The sequence below is a fragment of the Balaenoptera borealis genome (assembly GCF_965194805.1).
Source record: "Balaenoptera borealis genome assembly, chromosome: 3".
Lineage (NCBI taxonomy): Eukaryota > Metazoa > Chordata > Mammalia > Artiodactyla > Balaenopteridae > Balaenoptera > Balaenoptera borealis.
Window position 1 is genome coordinate 40,576,389 of NC_138866.1, and position 26,565 is coordinate 40,602,953.

The 26,565-nt window shown below is 33.5% G+C and overlaps 1 protein-coding gene across 2 annotated transcripts in view; it reads right to left on the reverse strand.

The window, feature by feature from the left end:
- Window positions 1–241: 241 nt before the first annotated feature.
- The window catches only part of PPM1A (protein phosphatase, Mg2+/Mn2+ dependent 1A), a 43,180-nt gene continuing 16,856 nt past the window's right edge, over window positions 242–26,565 (reverse strand). The window contains exons 2-6 of one of the 2 annotated variants that reach the window (XM_082386660.1): window positions 10,359–11,212; window positions 7,865–7,982; window positions 3,586–3,694; window positions 2,097–2,154; window positions 242–1,141 (exon numbers count right to left, since the gene is read on the reverse strand). In XM_082386660.1, the coding sequence (XP_082242786.1) occupies window positions 1,112–1,141; window positions 2,097–2,154; window positions 3,586–3,694; window positions 7,865–7,982; window positions 10,359–11,192 (1,149 nt within the window). In that variant the 5' untranslated portion in view covers window positions 11,193–11,212 and the 3' untranslated portion in view covers window positions 242–1,111. The remainder of the gene's footprint in view (window positions 1,142–2,096; window positions 2,155–3,585; window positions 3,695–7,864; window positions 7,983–10,358; window positions 11,213–26,565) is intronic. The other variant, XM_082386661.1, reaches the window with a different exon arrangement.

Consider the following 26,565-nt stretch of genomic DNA (forward strand, 5'->3'; position numbering starts at 1 on the left):
TGAAAAAATAAGCAGCCTGAAAGAAACCCATTTAAAAATAGATCAAGGAACAACAGAGAGACTTAAATCTTTTATAGTCTTTCTAATGGAAGGGAAACAGTTCCATTTATGCCTTGAGTTACAGTATTTTCCAATTAAAAGAGACTAACATCTTTCCCCATGAGAAAAATTCTCATTTACAATGGTATGGTGCTTTAAAATAAGGGCGGAGTAAAGGAGGAATTACACATACATGATTAAATTTCTTGTTTGTTAAATCAAGCTTTATTGATAAAATGGAATTCAGAATATCTTACTAGGAACAGCAGCAGGCCCAGCCAATCATGATAGCAAAAATGTGGCAGTCTCCTACTATTTGTAGGAAGCTGCTGCTTATCAATTAGTAATTAAATGTAAGGACTTGTAAAAGAGATGCAAAGAATCAAGGCATTTTAGCCCCAAGATTGATATTCTTATGAATATACTGTATTACCTGTAATACTCATGGCAACAAGGAGAGAACCTAAAAGACAGTTAAATGAAGGGACCAGCTTTATCGACAATGCCAATCCCACTGCCAAAAACATTAAACTAGTTTTCAATTAACTCCCTGGATATTCAGCTTTGTAAGATTTTGGAATAATTCTCCATAATCACGTGCACAATTGAGCGTCTAGCTGACATGGCTGCTGCTCTCCCTGTCCCAACCCCAAGTCCAAACACAGCGTGACTTGAAAGGGCTATATATCTGTTGCGTCACACAACAAGCCAAACATTTCTTATAACTTTGATAGTGATTTAAAGCAATTCATAATTAAATATGAGCATTTTATACAAGGACAATTATACTTTACAAAAAACAAAATCATACAACAAAAATTGCTGGAGTCTGATTTACAACATGAATTATGGTTTGAAATCACGTTTACATAAGTCTCAAATTTACAAAAAAAAAAAAAAAATCAGTTCTGGGCTAGCTGTGGTACTGCTGAAGTTCTCTCGTGTAATCACTCTCACCCATGTCATACATGCCCTTCTTTAAAGTTGAAGATGGATGTTTAAAAGGTTCAAGGAAGTTGAGCTGTACTCTCCTTTGGAGGTGAAGGTAAACTCCATGGCTAGATGAGCAGTTTCACCACATATCATCAGTTGAAGTAGAGTCCTTTATAAAAGGAAACAAAGCAAAACAAGGAACTAAATTAAAACTTAGAGATGCATTATTTCCTGGGTAATGAAGAAAGATAAGGTTTTGTAAAGCTGACCTTTAGAATATAAATGTTTTCTAAAATATATAATATGTGTACATGTGTTTATGAAATATCAATATTTAATCTGTTCAAAGAATTGTGAACACTTTGTTTTGTTTTGGAATAAAATATTTGAAATACTATTTTACCATGAAGTTGACCAAATGTATTTCTAAACCAATCAACTACTAAAAAGAATTTTATTTTTCTCTTCAATAATTTATTGAATTTATTTTTAAAACACTACCTTTACAAGTTTTTATTGCATAAAAACCTCAAGTAATAAGAGATTTGAGGAAGCTTCATAATGCAATATATAAAATATTTCAGAGCCAGGCCCAAATGATTTTAAGTTACCACTTTTCTGTAATCACCATACTACAACAGAATTGTAACAGGAAACTTAATTGGAGAATATGGCATTCTAAATGTCTTTATATAAACAGAATTCTCTAGTATTTAAATGAAATATGCAGGGTTCTTGGCAAAGAATGGGCATTAATGCAGATGGGCATTCTGAAGCTCTGTTACAGCTGCTTACAAAACTCAGAATTAATTCAAGATTCTGAGCAGAGATATTCCCAACTTCAAAAAAACATTTAGGGGCGGAAAACTTCTGAAGTTGATTGCTTGGAGAGGCTTAAAAAAACCAGAATAATTAAAAGGGACTTTCTTTTTTGAGTTAAATGGCCACTCACCATGATTATATCCTCAAGCACTAGAACTGTGGTGCTGGCAGAGTTCAGAGCAATCAGTCAGGGGTGTGTGTAAGAGAATGGGTGCAATGAACAGCTCTGCAAAAACAGGTAGGAAGGATATGCATTTAGAGTGGAGGGGAAGGGAAAGCAGAGGGAGCTAAATGCCACTTACAGTGTCATCATTTTTGTATGGATTCAGTCTATTGTAAACGGCTTCAATAACATTCCGCCTAAATTTAGAAAAAAAAATGCAGAAAGTTAATTCTTCAGAGCACAAAACTGCTTAGTAACTCATAGCCAGGTGTTCATTAAAATGTCAAAGATAATCATCACAAATTATTTTAGTTCTATTTCTTACTGTCAATAAGTGAGCCATACTTTAAGATATTTGGGCCCCACTGTTAAAGTAGCGGTGAATTTATTCTAGAATGTTAACACTCTACTAATGCAATTAATAGAAGACTAAAAGTCATGGCTTGGAAAAAAAAATCAGTCTATATGGGCTACTTCTATTTGAACTGGCATTTAGTGGTTATGAGTCAGAAATGACATTGCAGTTCTTAAGATATAATATTAATATATTCTGGTTAAGAGCTTAATGTTTTGAAGTAGAAATAACTTCAATATCTGTTATGGTAAAATAATTTAGATATTTTACACTTAAATTTCTGCTTTTCATAATGCCCCTTTAAAAAAGCTCTATTAAAACTGAAATGTCAAATATGACATTTCCCGGGCAAGTCTAGGAATTACTTTTTGTATAATATTTTATTAAAAGTAAGAAATCAGTAATGGTATTTATAAGTTATAAGCCTCCCTACTTACAAAACTGATTTGAAGCAATTTTATAGACAGTCATTTCACAGAAGATCATATTGGAAGAAACAATTTCCAAAAAATAAAACCTTCAAACAGGAAGTTTTACAGTTACATGAAATGATTAAACAACATGGCTACACTTACAGATCAAGTGGAGGACCAAGGAAATTAGTCAATATATATTTGTAGGTCAATTACATGGATATCTGAGGTAAAAATGTTTTAAGTCTTGAATTATAAAATTGCTTAAAGTCTCTACTGTAGTTTATAAAGATGTAAGCTTAGTATCTAACACATATTAGCCCACAGTTCTAGGAACTAAAGTGAAAAGAGAAAAAAAGCAAGAAATGCATCTACCTATCTTCCCTTACACCAAAACCCAACCAACCAGCATCAACAACCAAAAACACTAGGAAAATCAGAGATACAGAAAAATGGCCCAGATGGAAGAAAAGAAAAACGCTCATCCATGGGGTGTTCAGTTATCCAGGGATTAAGAAAATCAAATTATAATAGTAGGAATAATAATGACACTTAGAATTTTGTAGTACTATGTAATTTAGTTTAAAAATTTCTTTCACTGTATCTCATTTATGCTATATGAGGCAATCAGTGTAATCCAAGCCTCCACTGAAGACAGCCTTCAGTGTAGTTAGTTACAATGATATTCTGATACCTATTCTAAGTAAGCACCATATATCATTAATACTGAAAAACACCGAACCACAGGTTAAACATTTTGAAGTCACTTTAGAAATTAGGTAAATACACATTTGATCAATGGACACCTAACATTTTCATGTACAGAGATAGATGGTAAGAGTACGCAGAATATAACTCACTTGCTTGCCAATTCACCCCCTGGTGGGAGGCTGGGGATGTTCTCACTCGCTAATGTACGCATCACATGGACTAAGTCAGGGACGCCTTCCCCCTGCTTCTTTATGATTTCTGGGAATCAGAAGTACTTTTTTTGTAAGTGTTATCCAAATTTAATAATAATTTAAAAAACCGAAACAAAGATAACTTTTAGGTTTTTAAAGATGGCATTTACCACATCTGAGATTTTCTAAACTATATAAAAAAGTAAAAATCAAATTGACCTTTGAAAATTGATGACAAAGGGATATACAAAATGATACAAGAGATACAATACTTTCCAGATTAACTTCAAAGAATGAAAATAAACAAGATAAAAATGTGAAAAAATTTCATATTAAAATCAATGTATTACCATAATCAGGGATATGTGTGTACAAATGAGGATATTCCTCTTAAGATGCCAACTAATTACATCTGAGGAGATTAACTCCTCTCTTTAGACTGGAAACATGTTTCCTGAACTTTGCCCTGAAAATATAGTACACAGATTTTTTTAAAAAATAAACAATTTCAAGATTTGAAAAAAGAAAAAAAAAAACCTTTAAGTATGGGGGATTTACTGATTATATACTAACCCAAATCATATTTACATATGTTTATATTTGCAAAATGATACTTAAGTAGCATGTGCAGGATAGGTCATGTACTTGAACACCACTCTCAGCTTAACTTTTGTCTAAAGTATCTTTAAGCAATAAATAGATATATACCATTTCCTTAGTTGATTACTTGAACAAAGCCTACAGAATGGAAAAAGGCTAAATTTCAGGACAAAATTTTTAAAAAGAAAAAATATGATAAACCATACAACTGTATTTAAAATTGTTAATTTCAAAACATTCAGTTATTAAATGGGTAGAGTGATATGATCGGCAGTGTTGCCATGCAGATGCATATTGTTATTCATACCACAAAATACCAACCATTATGCACAGACAAGTTAAAGAGCTCTCAAACTATTCACTTTAAGTACAGGAAGTCTTTACCTGGAGTTTCAGCATATTTATTCTAAACGTAAGATCATGCCAAGGGTATTTGTAAGTTATATGTTCAATTTTTTGTTTTCCATTATTTACACTAAGAAATTTTCTTTGTCATCATTGGAGACCATTCTAGTTCTCAATTTGTAAATACCTTTGAAAATAACAATGCATGTAAAGACCTTTCATCCTTTGATCAAGTTTCAAAATATTAATTCATCATTAAAGCCACATATTAAAAGACAGACATTGCTACCCATACTTCTTTAAATGGCTCAAACTGTCCTTTGAGGATTAAGGCCAAATTTTACCATCTTTTATTTTTTGCTTTTTTTACTTTTTTTTAAACCAGTCTTTAATCTGAACAAAAAGCAAGGATCTCAGATTTGGTTTGCCAAGTTCCTTTATTGTATAATCTTTAACATCTAGTATATTTATTCTACATGATTCTAATGCTGGAAATTTGCTGTACAAAAATAAAGGAATTTGATGTTTACCTAAACTGCACAATTTCACAATCTAACGCTGTTAATACACTTAACATACAGTCTCTGCTAAGCCAATACAATTATTGGATAGATAACTAGGTACAATATAAATGAACACTGATGATAAATTCAATCAATGATGGTTTCAGGTCTAAAAACATTACCTTGAATCATCTATATTTGATGTTTCATACATCTTCTTTGTTAAAATATAAAAATTAGGATATTTTAATTGTGAAGAAAATTACAGGAAGACAAATTCTTTAAAAAAATAATATAAGACTTTAAAAACAGTTATATCTCCTATTCCACATGGGACAATACACTTAAAACTATCTGACCATTAATACTACACTAGCCTTGCTTCTTTCTGCTTTAAAAAATAAAGAAAAAGAAATTTTAAGAAATATTCCTTTAATTGCTCTTGGACTATACATTTTAATTAGAATTGTAAAAAGACTGAATGCTTTTATTAAGGAATATATATGTATAGAATATCTATGTTCCACATACTCATGTATAAACATATTCTGCCCCCCGCCCCTCCACCAAGTCTGAGGGATTCTATCAGTTTTCTCCAAATTAGCAACTTTAAAGCTTGGGCAGTCAGTAGCAAATAAAAATACATACATGACACAAGTATCCTCTTAAATTGGCTTAGAAGGACCACGACCTTAAGTGGTATGGTTTAAATTATGAGCTGAATCTTTTCACAACCCTAGAGAGTCAAGTATTTAGAATATCATAGGAGGAGAGCTTAAAAAGCCTTTGTCCTTTTCTGTGGTGTGGACAGAGAAGCCAAAAGTATTCAAAGCAAATAAAATGAGGTTTAATAGGTCACAGCAATTTAGTGAAGGCATGTATTTAAAGAAAGAAAAAAAGAAAAAGGTATTCAGTGCCTGTTTTGGAAGCTGATTGCAGTATTTATCACTTTTTAAGACATATAACAACTTTTACAATGCAAATAGTTACATTCTTTCTATGTTTTTAAATATAGTAGTGGTTTTAATTACTGTAATATTTAACTAGATGCAGTCTCATCAAATCTACCTCAGTAAATAATACTGTATTTAATTTATGACATAATAATCTCCAGTTGAACAGTACAAGTGTAACAACACTTTAACATACCAAAAATATTGAGTATTAATGTAAAGTCTGTTCAGGTGGCAATTCTTGCTTGATAATAAGCAATATAAAACTTAATATTGTAACATAAAATTACTTATCTAAAGCAATTATTTAGAATTGCACCAAAAACTTAAGAGTGCACACTAAAGAGAAAAAATAGCAATTCATTTCTAAAATTTGACCCCATTTCATAGTAAATAAAACTAATTATTTCTTTAAATTGGTAAGAAAACATGTACACTCAGGTTAAAGTGCCAATATATTAAATATCAACATATCCCAATACATATTCTTCTTCAGGTTTCATATTTTTCCACTAACCAGCAGTTTGAACCAATGTGCTATGACTTGGTAGCATTCTAAATATTTTATCTCACTGATAACATATTGAAATGAATCACTTAAAACAAAAAATTTCCAAGACCCCTGGAAACAGTGAGGAAACAAACTCATTGAATAGTATGTCCAGTGAATGAAATACTAAATACTATATACATATACTAGATATATCACTATCAAGTAGGGGAGAGAAATAAAAACAAAATAGCAGCTCCAAACAGTACTGAAAACTCAAAACCAACCATGATTCTAGTATCAGACTAATTATAATTGGTATCAAACAGTAAAAAGGGAGAAAACAAAATTAAAGTGCATATTAATTTTAACAATGCAGGCACAGGATATAATAGTGTATAGTGTATCAATGTTTACATGCTATTAAAGGTCTTTAACGTGCAAAGTAATGACATTAGGAGCCAAAAATGCATTTTAACACTATTATTGGCATGTCAAATTTTTCTGCTTAAAGAAACTGCATAATCTACATGCTTATTGCATATATGCAGTAAACTGGAATTCTCTGGGGAGACTTAATATTTATGGCAAATAGTAGCTGCATCAATGATCATTTAAAAGTTTTTCAAATATTTAAAGGCATTACACTTGAGAGTTACAAATACCTTTCTAATTGTCTCAAAGTAATTTGCAGAATTATGACAAATACACTTCTGTAATTCCCAATTTATTTCTTGATTTTATTCAGCATTTATATTTCTGCCAGGTAGAGATATATGCCAGGTATGTCTTCTATTCAGGTTTACATTGTCTAGGTGAGGCAGTTTATGGCTTAGGCAAGACGCTTTGGAACAGTTTAAAATAAATTTTTAAAAGCTGTGGCACATGGAAGTTGTTAATAACCAGGCTATGATCTTCAAGTCATTTTTTTAAAAGTCCCAAAGATCTTAAATTCATACACACAGCTTTACACAGAAAGATGGTATTCAAATTATCACCATCATAAAAAATCTGTTTATAATTAAATAAACCACAAATTAGACTTCCCTGGCATAAAATTGTTCATGCCAATGAATTCATCAAGAATTTGAAAGCACACAACACTTTAGCCTTTTTAAACAAAAGTATCCTGAACAGAATGTACTGGGCCATCCGAGTTGCTATTTCTAATATAACTGTGGTAGGACAATAACAAATATCTAAACAGCTACTACAGAAATGCCCTTTCCCACTTTTGTACACTAAATGTCAAAGGCATGTAAAGGTCTAAAAGCTAAAATGTTAAAGTTTGATTATGTTGAGGTTTTTCTTTAATAAAGCTACTTATTTTTTGTTAAATGATCCACCTTCTACTCTGCTTTCCAGGTACTTGTCCAACTCTGCCTCCTTCTTCACTGCTTCTGGCGATACTTTGGGTGCATTTGGAAAACAGATCAATATCACACTCATGTTGTCTCGACTTCCCTGGGAAGAAAAAAGTTTGAGAAAATATTTTGTTTTCTTTTTGCTCTTCAAAGCTTTGAGAACCTTTACAGTCATGCCAATTACACTTGTTCTAGTGAAAATATATATTGTTTTTAAGGAGAGAAAAATATATATGCACATGTGGAGGGGCACCCCCAATACATATATTGTACATACGGTATACAGAATAACCAATACTCCAAAAGACAGGAGAGAAACACTACAGATTAAAAAAATGATTGTTGCAATAGAGTTTAAAGTTCTATAAAACAAATATTTCTGAACATTTACTGGTGGCCTACTTAACATGAAGTGATACCTAATACAAATACACATACACACATACATTCATTCAATTTAACAAGATAGAAAATTCTAGTGATATTCTTTACAACATGATTTGATCTGTAGTTACACATATACTTGACAAATTTACTTTTTATTGACAAGTTTACATTTAAAATAAATTATGGGGCTAATTAATTTGCTTCATAATAAGTAGAAATATGGAATTAGAAGTAAAACTACATATATAAAGTTTATAAACCAGCTTTTAACTTTCATAATTTAAAAAAAAGGTTTAACTTTTAGGAAGTACATTCATTTTTAAAGGCACCTAGATATTCAAAATGCTATAATTAAAATACTTGAATCAATTTTGGCCTCCCCAAAAATCAGACTTCCTCTTCCTATTAGCAACTGGAGTTCTAAAATTTTAAGTATTTAATTCCCCTATACGGGAAAATTGAAGTTATACCATTCATTTAAGCAAACAATACAAAGAATTTAATATTTAAAATATTGGGGAATATTGTACAAGAATGAGGCAAATGATAAGATACTGAACAATTTTTAAAATAGAGCATAATGCAGAAGAGATAAAGTAGAATCTGAGTCATAATTTACTAATATCTGAATCCGACCAAGTCTCTCAAGAAAACAGCTTTTAATTTAGTTAACAAGTATTTAACTCTCAAGTGCTACAGAATAAACCTAACAAATGAATGCTACTTTGTCCCTTTTTTATACTAAAAGGGATAAAGAACATAAGCATCCTTGTTTGGTTCCCCCCAAATTCAGAAATTAACAACAATAGTGTGTACTATCAAGTTGTTGCTCTATTGATTTTTTTAACATATGTGTTGGATGTTACATAAACTTGATTTGTGTTGGATGTTACATAAATCTGATTTTTAATTAAGATTTTAAGTACAGCTGGCAGTTGTGCATATAAAACCACAAAGAATATTATGTTGACTTTCTATTTCTGAGTTTTAAAAGGACATCGAATATACAGCCTCAGAAGAGTTTTATAAAATCACCATTTGTTAAACAAACAAACAAACACAAAAAATTAGTTAATGAGCATTATTGACAAAATAGAACTGTGGTGTAAAGAACACTGCACCTAAGTCAAGGACTTGGATTCTAGTCTTAGCACTGCAACTAAAAAAGTAAATTGTGTAACATTTTTAACTTTTCTAGAAAAGGGAGGAGCATGTATCAAGCACACACTGTTTGCTAAAACTAGGTACTTCATATGTATACATTAGCTCATTAATTTAATTCCCCAACAGTCTTATGAGTTAGATACTATTTTCTCGATTCAATAGCTGAGAGAGGTGGAACAATTTGTTCAAGACTATAGAGTACAAAAGTAACAGAGGTTAAAATTTGATTCCAGGTCTGACTCTTAAGTCCACAGAGCCTTCTCTTGCTCATCTATATACACGATCCCATTTGATCATCCTGACAACCCCATGAGACAGGGTAATAATATCTCTTTCTCTCTCTTTTTTAAACAATTAAAGAACTGATTTTCCAGACAATTTAAATAGCTTACCTGAAGTCATACACAGTCTCATACCAAGTTCTTCTGACTCCATGTCCAAGGCTATTTCTATTACATCACACCAAATGATCACTAAATCCTCTGTTGGTGCTACAGATTCATTAGACCATAGTCTCAAAGTATTTCCATAAATGTACTGAGATATCACATGGTAAAAATAAAATATTAAAATTCTAAAATGCTTTCCATATATAGACACTGAGGCTTAACCCTCCCCATTCCCTTTTTTAAAACATGGTACAGTCTTTTTACCTTTGATAAAATTCCACAATATTAAAAAGCTCAAGTAGTCTTGGTTACTAAAAGACTAAACATTCAGATTATAACCCTTGCATTTTTGGTAACCGCGTAACTTATTTCTAAGAAGTATTCCTATGTTATTTTCATAATTGATGAAAAGTATCCTGCAATTGTACCAAAAACTTATTTCTGAGTACTATAGGTTCTAAGATGATTATATACTAGAGTAGTAATTAAGATGACATAAAATCATTTCATCTAAAAAAAAAAAAAAGTCTAGCTACCTTATACAAACAGGTGTCGACTACTTCATTGCAAACTTTCTCAAGGTCATCAGTGACTTCAAGTCTGGATCTTACAAAATCACAGAGCTCTTCATTTCCCATGACATCCCAAATACCATCACATGCAAGAATAATGAACTGATCATCTTCTTCAGATCTTTCAATATCATGGACTTCAGGCTCTGGTGACACAAGCTGCTCTGTAGGACCTTTTCCATGGACACATTTGTAATCGAAGTCCCCAAGGGCCCTCGACACAGCCAGAGAGCCATTCACACGCTGAATCATTACAGAACCACCTGCATTCTGAATTCGTTCTTTTTCCAGCGGATTACTTGGTTTGTGATCTTGTGTGAAGAAGTAAACTTTCCTGTTCCTACAAAGTAAACCTCTTGAGTCTCCACAGTTAATGAAATAAGTATGTTGAGGAGAAATTAAGACACCCACAGCTGTTGACCCACTTCTATCAGCACCATGTTTCTTCTCTGACATAACTCTCATATGTTCATCAATCTCCAGAAAACCTGTTCTGATTCCATTCTTTACATTTTCCACAGAAGGTGCTCCTGTAGACCCTTTAAAATCCTGGTTATTGGTGATGTGATCTAACAAATGCTCACAGCAGTATTTGGCAACCTGAGAACCAGCATGCCCATCATACACAGCAAAGAATGACCATGTTTCAAGTCCACTTGGCAAACCGATCACAGCCGTATGTGCGTCCTCCATTTCAACTCGCCAGCCTTGCATGCTGCTTAGCCCATATCGCAACCCATTACCCTGCCCCTGGGCATTATGTTTTTCCATCTTTGGTTTGTCTAAAAATGCTCCCATTATGTCTTGATCCTCTAGGTCTGCAAAGGAAGAGAAACAGGAAAGTTAATAACTATCTTATAAACAAACTACATATCCAACAACCTTTTTAAGAGTGAAGGAAATACAAAGAAAGCTTTAAATAAGAATTCACAACTCTTGTGATAAGCACTCACTGCTGACTTTGGAACCTGATGATTAACAAGGAAGAATTGGGGGAAAGGCTGATCAGGCACAGCTCAGAATGTACAACAGGCAGAGAGAACTAAAGCATCATGATAGAAGTAGCTGATCTGACACTCTCCCCAAGGAACAAGTACTTGAAATAGAAAAGAGACTTGGCAGTGGCCATCAGCTTACATGAACCATGTCAAGTGGTTAAGGATGCACTGAATATGTGACTCTCTTAGGGAATCTCAGAACTAAGTTGTATGTATATATTAATCAAGAAAAAACAAATAAATGAATTCACAGGACATACCAAAAGCCTACTAATTCAAACATCTTAGCTGAACATTCAGGATTTTCCAAAGTTTGATTCCAAATATCTAGTTTTATTCCTACTACATCAACTCTCTGAAAAAGTAGAAAAAGATCTACTCACAATGATCCAAATTTGCATGCTTCTTCCCTTAAGAAGGAAGACTCAATTCCCTTCCTCCTTACTTATAGAAATAAGTATACCCATCCTTTAACGTCTAGCTCAAATTCTACCTTTTCCATAGGTTTTTCAGTCTCTGATAAGCCAATAAATTATTAGATTACTGTAAGTGGTTCAGTCTCAATTTTCAAGTTGCAAAGCAATTATACAAACATATAACAAAGACTGTCATATGTAGATATAACAAAATTCATCTACTGTAACCTAATCTAGTGGTAATAACACGTATCATCATATGGTACTCTATAACCATTTGGTATAAACAGAAAAGGAGATCAAAAGGTCTAGGACAGCACTGTGGACAAGCCTGAAAGCTTAGCTATCTAATCCTTTCCCAATAATCAAAAGCTAAAACCCCTGGTCTGGAATGAGCTTACACAAGGCAGGAAGACAGTTGGCCTTTACTTGAGTAATGGCCTAGAATGTAGAGACTTGGGGGTCCAAGTCATCAAATGAGTCACAATTTAATGCAATCTGAAAGAAGGATACAATGAGATTTAATGGAGGTGAAGGTGAGATGGGAAGGAGTGGGGAAAAGTACCCAGGTAAATCAGGATGCACTTAGGAGATTAGGGGATTGATGATGCTAGTGATGCTAAGCTCTGAGAAGCTGGGGGAGAGAAAGGAAGAAGAAAAACAACTCAGAAAGGAAACAGTTTCCCGGCAACCTCTCCCTCCTTCTCTATCCTACGAGGGCCAAACTAATACACAGCAGAGAAGTCTGGCTGATTGGTATGATAAAATGATCTCCTGCCTGCTTGTCTGTGTCCTATTACAATTCCACTAATGGAGGTTAAATAATGAAAACTAGCTATTATTCATTCCTTATGGTGGTATTCATCAAATTACCTTTCTGACACCAAGTTGATACACAATATGGCAAGGGTGAGTGTTTTGATTGGACAAAAGATACAATAGTAATGATACCCTTAATAGCAGACAATGTTTAAGATGAATTCTAAATCACTCTGATAAGTGTTTTACAACTGTTACCTGAAGTCATTCTCAACAACACTCTACAGTAGGTAATAATATTATCTTCAATTTATAGATGAACTTTAGTGTGACTAAAGAACCTGGCCAATGTCACTCAGACAAGTTGAGGGGAGTCAGGCCTCTAATTCAAGCCTGCCTGGCTCTAAAGCACCATTTACTACTACGGCAATGGTCTCAGTCATGGCTGTACAAAAGAATTATCTGTGGACCTTTTGAAAAGTTAAGATTAAAAAACCCAGAATTTCCACAGTAGGGTTGGAACCTAGGCATCTGTGTATCTGTTGTAAAGATTAGATGGAAAGCCTAGATAGATAGGTAGATAGAAGATGATTAAGCCATGGTGAGCTTAAGTCATCTGCTGAAGGTCAACAGCAAGTTGCCTCATCTCTGTACCTCAATTCCTTTAGCTGGGCTAAAGGAGAGGTGGGAGGTGTTACAGTCAGCCCTCCATATCTTCTGGTTTCACATCCATGGATATGGAGGGCCCACCGTATTCACTGTACTATGCTATTTTATAGAAGGGACTTGAGCATCCACACATTCTGGTATCCATGGGGGCTCCTGGAACCAATCCCTGCGAATACTGAGGGACAACTGTATACTTAAGACACTTGATACCACTAATCTAGCATTCGTCATCTGTATAATGGGCATATATTAATACTTACCTCTGAATGTTGCTGCAAAGTTTAAATGAGGTAATGGCTGCAAAGTAGCCACATAGAGTAGAGCAAAAATGAGGAACTCAGCAAATGGAAACTATTTAATTATGACTACATTCCCACATACACAACACATCTAGATTCTGATATTACCTAACAGGGATCTTACTCTCCCTTTTACAGAAAAGTCCAGTAGTTATTTTCCAGATATATATATATATATATATATATATATATATATATATATATATATATATATATATATATATATATATATGAAACTACCAAACAAATAATTCTTTGAAGATAAACAGGGTATGCTTTCTAAAAAAATAAAAACCCCAACTTTTGAAAAATATATATTAGAAATATAAAAATGTAACAAACCAAGTCAATCATCTGATAAAATTTTAGGTCCAGCCCTACTGCAAATGCAAAAATATAGTCAAGGGCAAATAATTTTGTGTCTGGACTTTTACATACTGAAAATAGGTGATTCAGAAATCTTACCTCCTGGGATTCTGAATAATTTGTAAAAGCCTGGTGAAGCAGCCAACTATAGCTACAAAATACAGCAGATAGTTATATAAAAATAATAGTTATCAGAAATTATTTACTTATAAATACTATGACACACTATAAGTATCTATAAGTAAATAATTTTTACTTTTAAAAAATACATAGTCATTTTCCATAAGTGGACTACTAAAGAGTATTTTATTTAGTTAAGTTATTAAATTGGCATGTATCTACAAACAGTAAATCCCAAGGCGATTCAGTTTGCCCATGAAAGTTTAAGTTAGTTTCTGAGAGAAATTCTAGTTCTCACCTAGTGTTAAATCTACTCTGAGCACATGCTGGGTCTGATCACAACACTAGCATTATCAGATGATCTGAACATTTCAATACAAAGTACTATGACAATCACAAGACTAAATTCATCTTTGATATAATCAGAAAATTTGGTGACCATTTTTGTCTTTTAAAACCAAACAAACTTCCAAATTGAAAAATCCTAAGGCTGAGTCAGGAAGTATTCATTAAAGTTCAGCCACTGCCTTTTATTAAGTAAAACCGATCTCACAATCCTAACGAAGAGTCTTGAACCTGGTCATTTGGTTTAACCCACTCAGAATTATCCCAAGTTAAAAAAAAGCTCTATATATTCATTCCACTGTTAAGATCCCTAAGCACCATATTAGCCATGAAACAAGAGTTATTAAACTGACAATTCTGGCAGAGTCCTTTAGTAAAAAATTGAAGACTAAAACACTACAGGGTTCTTTTCTGTTTACCTATGGACACATAGTATAATACAGAACGCCCCGGTGCTCCATTAACAGAGGACAAAATAGACTATGTAAACAATGTTGAGAAAATTATATTCTCTTAGTAATTGATATCAGAATTCTTCTTACAGCAAGCCCTACTTTTTCTGAGAAACACTACTTTGATCAGATATGTAAGTAAGGGGTTAAGGATCAAAAGATATACTCACATAACAAAAGATCACTGCTAAACAAGCATTTGAAGGAGGGTAGATGCTGCTAACTGAAGGACCTCTGCTTGATGAGCACTGAGATAGGTTTGATTATAAAAACTGGGGAGGAAAATCTGGACCAGACCTCCAAAAGAAATAAGAAATGTAAAGGTGGGGGGAAATCCAGATGCAAAAAAACTATATAGCAAGAGAGACTTGAAGCTTCTTGGGGGAAAAGGGAAAAAATGGAATACCAGTTAGCAGCACTGGTTGCAGTGTATAACATGGCAACATTGAGGTCATTTGCAGTGAGGAGTGAACTCTCTACTACTACCAAACCTTTGGTATACCCTACATTGCCCACTAATGCTTATGTATGAATAGACTGTCAAAGATGAAGACAAATGGTCAGCTGACCTCTGGAATGCACACTTACTGAACAATAGAATACTAAGCAATTTATTGCATAGATGGGGTTCAGAGAAGAAGCACAAAGTCCTTGTGGCCACATGTCTCTGCAAAGGATAATCTAGGCTACATAAACTACTTTTAACTTCCCAAGCTATGAAACATGGTAATTCATAAATTATATTTTGTAATCCAAGGCAACCATCTCAAAGTTATCTATGGTAATGATACATAAGCACATGAACAAAATTTTACACAATTTGAGGAGAAAAAAAAGATCAATCTTGGGTAATTTTTCTCCCACTTGGAGTCTGAAATTTCTTATCATTACAAAAATAATCACAATTATATTTACAAATTTGATTTTGGTAACGTATAAATAATCAGAGCCAAAATGTAGAAATGATCTGTCTAAACCTATTTTACAAATGAGAAGGTACAGAGAAACCCAAGGTTTGCCCAAGGTCAAAAAGCTAGTTCAGCACTAAGCCTGAGAAAAGGACCTAGGTTTCTGGACTAACACTCTAATTCTCCTGCACAAGACATCCTGTATATCTGCAATTGAAGTAATGGAAATCTAAAAATGTAGGCTTTTAAAAAGACAACACACAAGGCAGACAGACATGGTAGATGGTCACTGAAGAAAGCAGAAAATTCTTTTAGTGTCATTTCTTCCTCTGCCTACTCTACATAATTTGTGTTCTAAACTACCAAAGGTAAATGACCAAAAAAAGAGGAGGGAAGGGAAGGTAAAGAAGAAGAGAAAAGAAAGGAAGAAAAGCAAGAAATCCAACTTTTATTTTTTGTCCGAGACTAAGAGAAAACAACAGTGAACTAACTGCAATTTCTGGCAATGCCAATTTCATATACACGAGCTAAATAAAATATAATAATGAGCAAAGAAAACTAAGAGGATGTATTTTTAAAGATTCAGAAATTAAAGGTGGGGATTGGGGGGTGGGTGGGTGAGCTCAGTATTCATTAGCTCCAAACTAGAAAACACCCATCAATTTATGAGATGACACTGAATGAATGAAACAACTGCAAGCTGTCAGCCAAAGCAAAAACAAAAAAAGCAAACAAACCACTCTGAAAGTAGGTTCATGGAAACGAAAAACAATTACTGAACTAAAATTTTCAAAAGAGACAATGAATAGCCAAATAGATACCACAGTTTAAACAATAAACAAAACAAAACAATAAATGAGATCACTTTGAGGAGTTCTCTTAGAACTCAGGTCTTTCCTCATCTTGATTCCAAACATACAAACCCACCCATGTTGGTACCCATCCTATCCTCATACCTTTCTGTTATAACAGAGTACTCTATGTCCTCTCACTTAAATTAAATCCCTCTGCTAGAGCTTTGGAGCCCATGCTTCAAAGGAATCTTACATGACTTATATGTCTTCCCAGGAATAATAACATTATTATCCTCTTTCACGCCTTTATATTCAACCTCCCCCTTTCTATTGGAGTACAACTTTTAAAGACACTCAAATGTCATCCATTAAAAATAAGTCTTGGGCTTCCCTGGTGGCGCAGTGGTTGGGAATCCGCCTGCCAATGCAGGGGACACGGGTTCGGGCCCTGGTCTGGGAGGATCCCACATGCCACGGAGCAACTGGGCCCATGCGCCACAACTGCTGAGCCTGCCCTCTAGAGCCCGCGAGCCACAACTGCTGAAGCCCGCGCGCCTAGAGCCCGTGCTCTGCAGCAGGGGAGGCCACTGCAGTGGGAGGCCCACGCACCACAAGGAAGAGTAGCCCCTGCTCACCACAACTGAAGAAAGCCGGCGCACAGCAGCAGAGACCCAACACAGCCAAAAATAATTAATTAATTAATTAATTATTAAAAAAAAAAAATAAGTCTTTAGGTGACTCATTCCCCTCTAGCTACCTCCTGCCTCTTTCTTTCCTCTACAGTTCAAAGTCTTTTAAAAAAAGTGTTGATGCTCCAAACTGTTGTCTGGCCATTCCATCAAAACAAGCTCCTCCAAGCTTAATCCAATGGACATTTTAGCCCTTGTCTGACTGCTCACAGCAGGATTCAACACAATACTCTTTGAAACACTCTTCCCATTGGCTTTTCAAGATGCTACACACTCCTAGCTTTCCTCTTACCCTAGCTTTTCCATCCTTGTCTTATTTGCAGGCCCATCCTCATCTCTCAAGCCATTAAACATTAGCATTCAAGGCTTAGACCTAGGCCCTCTTCTCACTCTATGCTAGCTCCCAAGGTACTTTTTCATATCTTTTTTTCTTCTTTTTTTTTTCTTTCATGGCTTTTGCCAGTGAATGGCAAAATCATTCATCATTCAGAGGTATCATTTGATACCTCTTTCTACTTTATCTCCCATCAGTCCAACATCAAATTCCATGGATTCTACTTCTTAAGTATTCTCAAATCTGCCCAGTTTTTTCTCTAACACCATAGTCCTCAAGCTACCATCATCTTTCAATGCATTATTCTATACCAGCCTCCTACTTTGTCTCTTCACATGCATGCTGGCCTCCTCCAATTCATTCTACAAACTGCAACTTTAGTAAGCTTTTCAAAATACAGATTTCAGTGATCATTTTGTAATCTACAGAAATATCAAGTCACTATGTTGTGCACCAGCAACTAACATAGTGTTGTAGATCAATTATACTTCAAACAAAACAAAAAACCCAAAGAAAAACAAACTCATAGAAAAAGAGATCAGATTTGTGGTTACCAGGGGTGGTGGGAAAGGGAATTAAATGGATGAAGGTAGTTAAATGGTACAACCTTAACAGTTACAAGATAAATAAGTACTAGGGATGTAAGGCACAATGTGACTAATATAATTAACACTGCTGTATGTTATATTTATGTTTTTAAGATAGTAAATCCTAAGAGTTCTCACCACAAGAAAAAAAATTTTGTTCTCTTTTTTTTTGTACCTACATGAGATGACGGATGTTCAACTAAATTTACTGTGGTAATCATTTCATGATGTATGTAGGTCAAATCACTATGCTGTATACCTTAAACTTACACAGTGCTGTATGTCAATTATATCTCAATAAAACTGGAAGGAAAAAGATCACATAATACAAATTTCACTGTATCACTTCTATACTAAAAGTCATTCAATGGCTTTCCTCTCTTTGGGGGGATAATGAACTGCTTAATATGGCTCACATGAAAGCCCTGAGTAGTCAGGCGCCCATCAACCTTCTCCAGACTTACCTTACTTCATAATGCGCCACCCCAATAACATTCTCTACTCCAACCGTAAGGGCTTTCTTACAGTACCTAGTACTCATCATGTCCCCTTCCTCCAAATAACATAAACAAATGCCACTTCCTCTATAAAAAGCTATTACTTCCTCTCTTACTCTAGCCAATTCATACTCATTCTTCAGATTATTAACTCAAGTATCAGGTCTTCAGGAGAGCCTCCTTTGAATACTCTGGATTCCCCTAGCACAGTAGACCTTCAATAAACACTTGCTGAATGAATTAGCTCAAAAGAAAAAGCAGATGCAAATAATAAAAATTTGGTAACAGAATGAGTACACCCAGGGAATAAATATAAACATAAAAAAATAAGACTTTCTGATGGAGAAAATAGAGAAGCTATAATCAAAGAAATAAATTTTTCCCTCAGTAGATGTCTTCAAACTTACAAAGCTCGCTGAATATCTAGGAGGATTAATTGCTAAAAACCCACCCCTATTTACCCACAACTGAAGAAATTCAAAGAAAAGAAAAAAAAAAAAACATAAGCTTCTAGGAAGATCTTGGGTAATCTTCAAAGGAAAGAGTATCAAATTAGTATCAGCCATTGCCAACTGTAAAACTGAATCCTAAACTAGAGAATAAACAGAGTTCTAAGAGTTAAGGTTAATTACATAATCATCCAAACTATTATTCATGTGTATAGGGGGAAAGACATTTTAAGATATATAAGGACTCAAAAAAAAAAAAAAAAAGATATATAAGGACTCAAAGCATATACTCATACTTTATGGAAAATTCAAGAAAAAATTCCAAACAAGCAAACATCTATTATGTTTTAAAACTATTAAGTTCATCTCTAAGACTTGTCATTAGTTTAACTTTTTAATAACATTACAGAAAAAGAACCTTCTTAAAAATACTGATCTAGAAAAACAAAATCCCAATATATAAAGTAAAAGAACTTGGGAAGTGGCCCAATTATCCAATTTAACACTAGGGAGACACTCTCATGTCTTTAGAATTATTCTCACATAAACAGCAAAGCACATATAAATCAAAAAACAAACAAAAAAAACAAAAAATCTTTCATAAGACTAAACTTAAAAGTTACAGATCTATCCAATATGTGACTTTGGACAAGTCCTTTAGCTTAATATCTAACTTTCCTTACTGATAAATAATCAACCTTGATTAATTAACAAGGTAATTGTTCTGAGAAATGTATAAGAAATTAAGTGAGAAGATTAAAGTTTTAGGAATACCTACATAAATGACATTAGTAAATTAATACTTTAGTCTAAAATCATGCTAATGAATTCCCATTTAAAAACTTATTCTCAATACCAAGATGAAGATTATGAGATAAATAAGATTATTTTACTACAGAAAAGTCAACTTTTAAAGAAGGAAAAAAGAAAAAAGCAGCTACCAACTAAGACTACAAATTGGTAGCCTGAATTTGACCTTCACATATATTGTTAGTTCCTCTCCCCAAGCAACATGCATTCTCCAGAGTCCCCACTACTCCTTACTGACCATATCTAGACCATTTCATCCACTTTTCCACCACGGCATCTGAGTTTGCATCATTTGGTAAAGAGGACAATACCTGTGATTTTAACAGCATACAATCCATGAGGATTTACTCTAATCTGATCTTTCACTAATGTGGCCACCTCATCCCAAAGTAGCAATCAATACCTATAGTAGACTGAATAATGGCTCCCAAAGACATCAGGTCTTAATCACATAAACGTTACCTCATTTGGAAAAAAGAGTCTGTGTAGATGTGATTAACTTAAGAAACTTCTGATTGGGGGGGTTGGTGGAGAATATCTGGGGTTATACTGGGGTCTCTAAATGCAATCACAAGTGCCATTATAGAGGCAGAAGAAAATATGACACACACAGAAGAGAAGGTGATGTGAAGACAGAGCAGAAAGAGAGCCAAAGATGCTGGCCTTGAAGATTACAGTGATGTGGCTACAATCCAAAGAATGCTGACAGCCACCAGAAGCTGGAAAAGGAAGGGAATGCATTTTTCCCCTAAAGCCTCCAGATTGAGCACATTCCTGCAGGCTCAATGAAACTGATTTTGGACTTGTGACCTCCAGAACTGTAAAAGAATAAGTGTGTATGAAAAATCAGAAACTAGAATATAAAAAGTATTAACAGAGCTAAGGAATGAAATTTAAGAGATAAAACATTATTGTATTATTTTCAATAACATGAAAAGCAATAATGAGAAGTAAAGAACTTACAGAAAACAATTTACAAGAAGTAAAATCCAAAATAAGAAAAATCATCCAGTATGCAGATAGTAAGAATAAAGAGGTAAAAGTGAGTAGATTAAAGACACACACACTGTAGATTCAACAGTTTATTAGTACACTGTAAAATGAAAATCAAATAATGGAAGAGAAATTAAACCTCAAAGAAAGAAGAAATTAATCCTAAACTGAGAGAAAATTTGAACTTGATGATTCAAGGCATTCATCAAGTACTAGATAATTTTAGTAGAAACTGACAAATACCACAGCATAATTTGGTGAAGATAATGAATTTCAAGAATTTAGGGGAGGGATAAATTGAAAGCTTGGGATGAACACACACACACTACTAAATATAGATAACCAACAAGGACCTACTGTGTAGCATAGGGAACTCTACTCGATATTCTGTGATAACCTATATGAGAAAAGAATCTAAAAAAGAATGACTATATGTGTATGTATAACTGAATCACTCTGCTGTACACCTGAAACTAACACAACATTATAAATCAACTATACTCCAATAAAATTAAAATATTAAAAAAAATGAAAAGGAAAAAAAAATATGAGAATTTAGACAAATAAAACGTGCCAAAAAATAAAAATAAAAACAAAAACAAACCAGGCTGGCCTCAAACTTCTTTGCAATGTCAGATGACAGGCAATAATGAACTAATACCTATAAATGTTGAGGGTAAAGGGGTATATTCCAAGAAATCTAGACCCAGCAAAGTTGGCATTTATTATGAAGATAATAGAAAGATATTATCAAATATGCCAGCACTAAAGAAGTATATCATACATGTACCATTTCTGAAAAATCTGTTTAAAGACAGATTAATGCTATCAAGAGATTAATCAAAACAAGAAACTCAATAATGGAGTTGTCCTAGTATATAGGGCTTTGGGGTGGGCAAAATATACTAAGCAAATATAACCAAAAAGAAACCAAGGGTTGCAATTTTAATATCAGACAAAGGCAAGCATAAGGAGTAAAGCAATAACGAGGATGGGCATCTTTTTTTAATTGATGAGGGTGTTGTCTAAAATTATAATTTAACTTACAAATTTTATGTGCTAAATATTTTTATGCCAGATAATTCATAGCAAACCTATCAAAAACACTATATGCTGAAATCAAAACTATGTATTGTGTTCAAACACACTTAAAAACACTAATTAAAGCTCAAACATTTATTGGATTGTATATTGAAAAACAAAAGCTTTATAGCTTTTCCTAATGCACTCCCACCCACCTCACCCTGGGGACCAAATAAAAGAAAGAAAAAGAAAGGAAACAAATGATACCATATTATATGACTTTAATACAACAAACAGTAGATACTGGTAACAATAAAGAAGAAAACTTCAAACATCTGGAAATTGCTTTAAAAGGCATGCTTCTAATCAACTTTGCATTGAGTTTGTATATTTTTACAGTTACAAAATATTTAGAAATGATAATAATAAGAAAAATCTCATATCAAATTCTATGAGATGTAACCAAATCTTATTCATGGAAACTCATACTTTCTTAGTAAAAAAGTAAAGGCCAGGATACTAAATATTCAATTCAAGAAGTAAAAACAACAACCACACACATACACACAAAACCTAAGGAAAGCTGAAGGAATATGTTATGAAAAATTAAGATAAATATGATAATTACACGAGAGAAAAATGATTAAAATAGGTAAACCACTAGTTAGCCTAATTGAGAAAAACTACAATTCAAACTTAGAAACCAAACAGGCTAAACTCACCTCACAGGTAGGTGTTTTTTTGTTTTGTTTTTTATAAAACACACTGTATAATTCTTTGTCAGTAAATATGAAAATAAGAAGGAAATTGACAATGCTCTAGGAAAACAAATCACCAATTTTCTTCTGGGGGGCCAAGGAGTGATGGAATAAAGACCAGTAACTCTGGAACAAAATGAGAAAGTTATCAAAGAACTATCTTTAGAAAAAGCTCCAGGGCTCACGAGAAACAAAAAGCAAAAAGGTTGAAGAACAATTTGAGGTTAAAGACCAAAAAAATATGACAACCAAGTGGAATGTGTGATTGTGCGCTGGCTTATATGTATTTGTGTGAGCAAAGAGAATATGCATGTGTGCACATAGAGGGAAAAAAGTTTATAAAAAAATGTGGCAAAATGTTAACAATTGGTCATTTGGTAAATATGGAAGTTCACTGTATTCTTTTTTTAATATTTTCTGTAAGTCTGAATTGTTTTCAAACTAAAGTTATTAAAAATAAAAGTGCATCAGGCAAGACAATTTCACAACCAAGATGTTTTAAGCCTTAAAAGAACATGTAACTCCCAAATTACTTAAACTACCTAAAGAACAGAGAAAAAAACTTACCACTTTTTATAAACATACACAATCCTGATGTAAAATTTGACAAAGATAGCACTAAAAAAATAAAACTATAGTCCAAACACATTCATTAATACAGATGCAAAAAACCCCAAGTAAAATATAACCATATATTACAGAATAAAGACAAGTAACGCTAGTCACTTACAAGTTACCAAGTAGGGTTCATTTTAGGAATTTAAATACATTTGGCAACCCATTAATATAAGTCACCTCTTTAAAAGTTAAAAGGAGAAAAACCATATGATCGTCTCTGCATAGACTATGATACGATAATACATATTTCAAGCCAGAAAGGAAGCATAGTGATTAGAACAATTCCCAAGAAAGAAACAAGAACAAGGATACCTGCTCATATCTCTATTATTTAGCAATGTCTAGAAATACTGATCAATGCAGTCGCATTAAAAAAAAAAAGCATAAAATTATGAGATCAGATTATTACTTGCAGATAACGACTATGTGATGGTAAACTCAAAAATGCAAAACACTGTTAGAAGAAAAAGTTCAAGAAGGTTATGTGACTAAAAAAAATCATATAAGAAAACTATTAACAACAATAATCATTTAGAAAATAAAAATGTCAATAAAGGTATATCTGAATAATTAACAAGAAATATTCATCACCTTTAAGAGCCTCAGAATACAAGACATTCTTTTTTCTGAGATAGGAAGATTCAATATTGTAAAGACATTTTTCATCCCTTTATTAATAATAAATTCAATATAATCACAACTGGGTCTTTTTGTTCCCAGACCTTGATGAAATGATTCCAAAATTCATATGAAAGATTAAATGTATGAGAACAGCCAAAACATTCTAAAAAACATGAGAATTTGCCACACCTAATATTAAAACAATTTCAAATTATGGTATTTAAGAGGAAATACTACTGCAGGATAAACTGATCAGTGGAATAGAACCAAGACTCCAGAAAGAGAGCTGCAGGAACAAAAATTCAATAATTGGTGTTAGAACGGCTGGCCTATTCCACTCCTGCCCTCCCATGGAGGAAAGCTGAATCCCTATCGCGGATCTTAAAAAAACACCAGGTGATTAAAGATTTAAGTTTGAAATACTAAGAATAAAATCATACAAGTACATCTAGGCAAATATTTCTATAATCTTATGGTAGGAAAGGACTTTCTAAGTATGACACAATGGCAAAAAGGAAAAGACTGACTGACTCCAAAGGAATAAAAAGTAACTCCAGAGAAATAAAACTTCTGCACTATAAAACAAAGCTCATAAGCCTGAAAGGCAAATATATATGATAAAGTTAATATTCCCAAAATAACAAAAGTCTTATAAGACAACAAAATGAACACTTTAAAGAAGAAGAAACGGACAAAGAACACGAACAGACAATGAAATTCATAAAAGAATGCAAGTGGCCAATAAATATATGGAGCAATGACGAATCTCACTAGCCATTAAAAATAAACTTATTTTTCACACATTACTTTATCAAAGATCAAAAATTTATAACGCCCACTATTGGCAAAGGAGTAAAAAAATATACTTCTCGTACGTAGGAGAGCAAACTGGTACCTTCCTGAAGGCTATGTATGATATATAATACATTAATTTTAAATGATGACTTCCATTAAAATGGTTTTGTATATTCACACTTTGAAGTGTTCCTCTGTTCCAAATGTATTTTTAAAATACATTACTATAAAACAGAAAATTAAGAAGACCAAGCCACCTGCTAAAGATAAACACCTGAAATACAAAGCACTTGGTGAAACTGAAACTGTGACTCTCCCGGGCTCAAGTAACAGAGATGCACAGAAGTCCACATCCTGTAGGGATAGTAACAGAACTAAAAATGCCCCCATGCAAGGCTGGGATAGAAACCAGCCTCACTGAAACGAATGCCTGTGGTGGAGGGGCTCTCTTGCTTGTAAAAGGGGGAGGGAAAAGCTACTTACTAGCTATTGCCAGGGAATTTAGTTTAAATGAAATTACATGCTCCTTCAACAGAAGCACACACCTTCTTTAAGTCTGTATTTCTTGGAGAGATAAGCCTGATCCTGATGTTGTCAAGAATCAGGGGAACCAAGCCTCTAATATAAGATGTGGTTTCAGACTGGGCACCCCAGAGCCAAGGTAAAGGTGCATGCAAAAAACACTGGATAAGAAGGGTGAAAAGAAAGAAAACAAAAAAATTCTATCTAATATGAAACCAAACTCCAAAACACACCAGGACAACTAAACTAAGATGGACAGCCAACAAACATCAAAAATTGTAGGAATTCCATCTAGAAGAAAAAGTAGCAATCAGAAAATAACTTAAAATGTGTATGTTTAGGATCCTTCCAAAGCTAAAAAGAACAACAGACAAGAAGGGGGTAAAAGGATAACGGCAGAAGTCAAACCAGAATAGGTGGCAATGAGTGAGTGAGAGAGAGAGAGAACCTGAACATGAGAAAGTATTCACTGAGAAATAAAAGCAACCGAGGCCACATAAAGTAGCTGAACAAAGTCAAAGTGTGAATTAGTAAATTGGAAAATGTACCTAGGAACTGCCTAGAACAAAACACAGAGATTAAGAAGGATTACTAAAAAAGCAATATTCGAAGATATAAAGGCTAAGGAATTTCCTAGAACTGAACTTCAGATCAACAATCTATTTCAAAGAATGCCTACAGATAACACAACATACACATACCTAGGCATACCATGGGAATGTGTTCAGAACATCAAGTATGGTAAAACAAACAAATAAAAAATACTAACATTTATATCATACTTGAAATATGCAGGGCTCTAAATGCTTTACATCTATTAATGCAATCATCACAACAACCCCTATAATACAGATACCATTTCATTATCTCTGTTGAGAACTTGCCCAAGGTCACACAGTAAATAGTGGTGACAGGATACGGAAAAGGAATCTTTTTAAAAACTACCAGAGGAAAAAATTACATACAAAGGCATAACAATTAGGTAGAGAACAGACTTCTCGGAGTTCCAAGTTTGCCAAGTTTCATAATACAATGAAATAATATCTTGAGGGTGCTAATAGGAAGCGGGAAAAAAACTATTAATCAAGAATTTTTATTTGCAAAAAAAAAAAAAATGTACTGTGTAAAATATACTTTCAGACAAAAACTAAGGACATTTACAAGCCATACTCTGTTGCTAAAAAAAATTACTAAAGGATATACTTTAGCAAGAAGAAAGGTGAATCCAAGAGTGAGATACAAGGAACAATAAGTTCAAAAACTGCTAAAATATAGTGGCTGATTAAATTAGGTATTAACTATAAACAAGGAAGTGAAATTTATGCTACAAAAAGGGGAAATAAAATTGT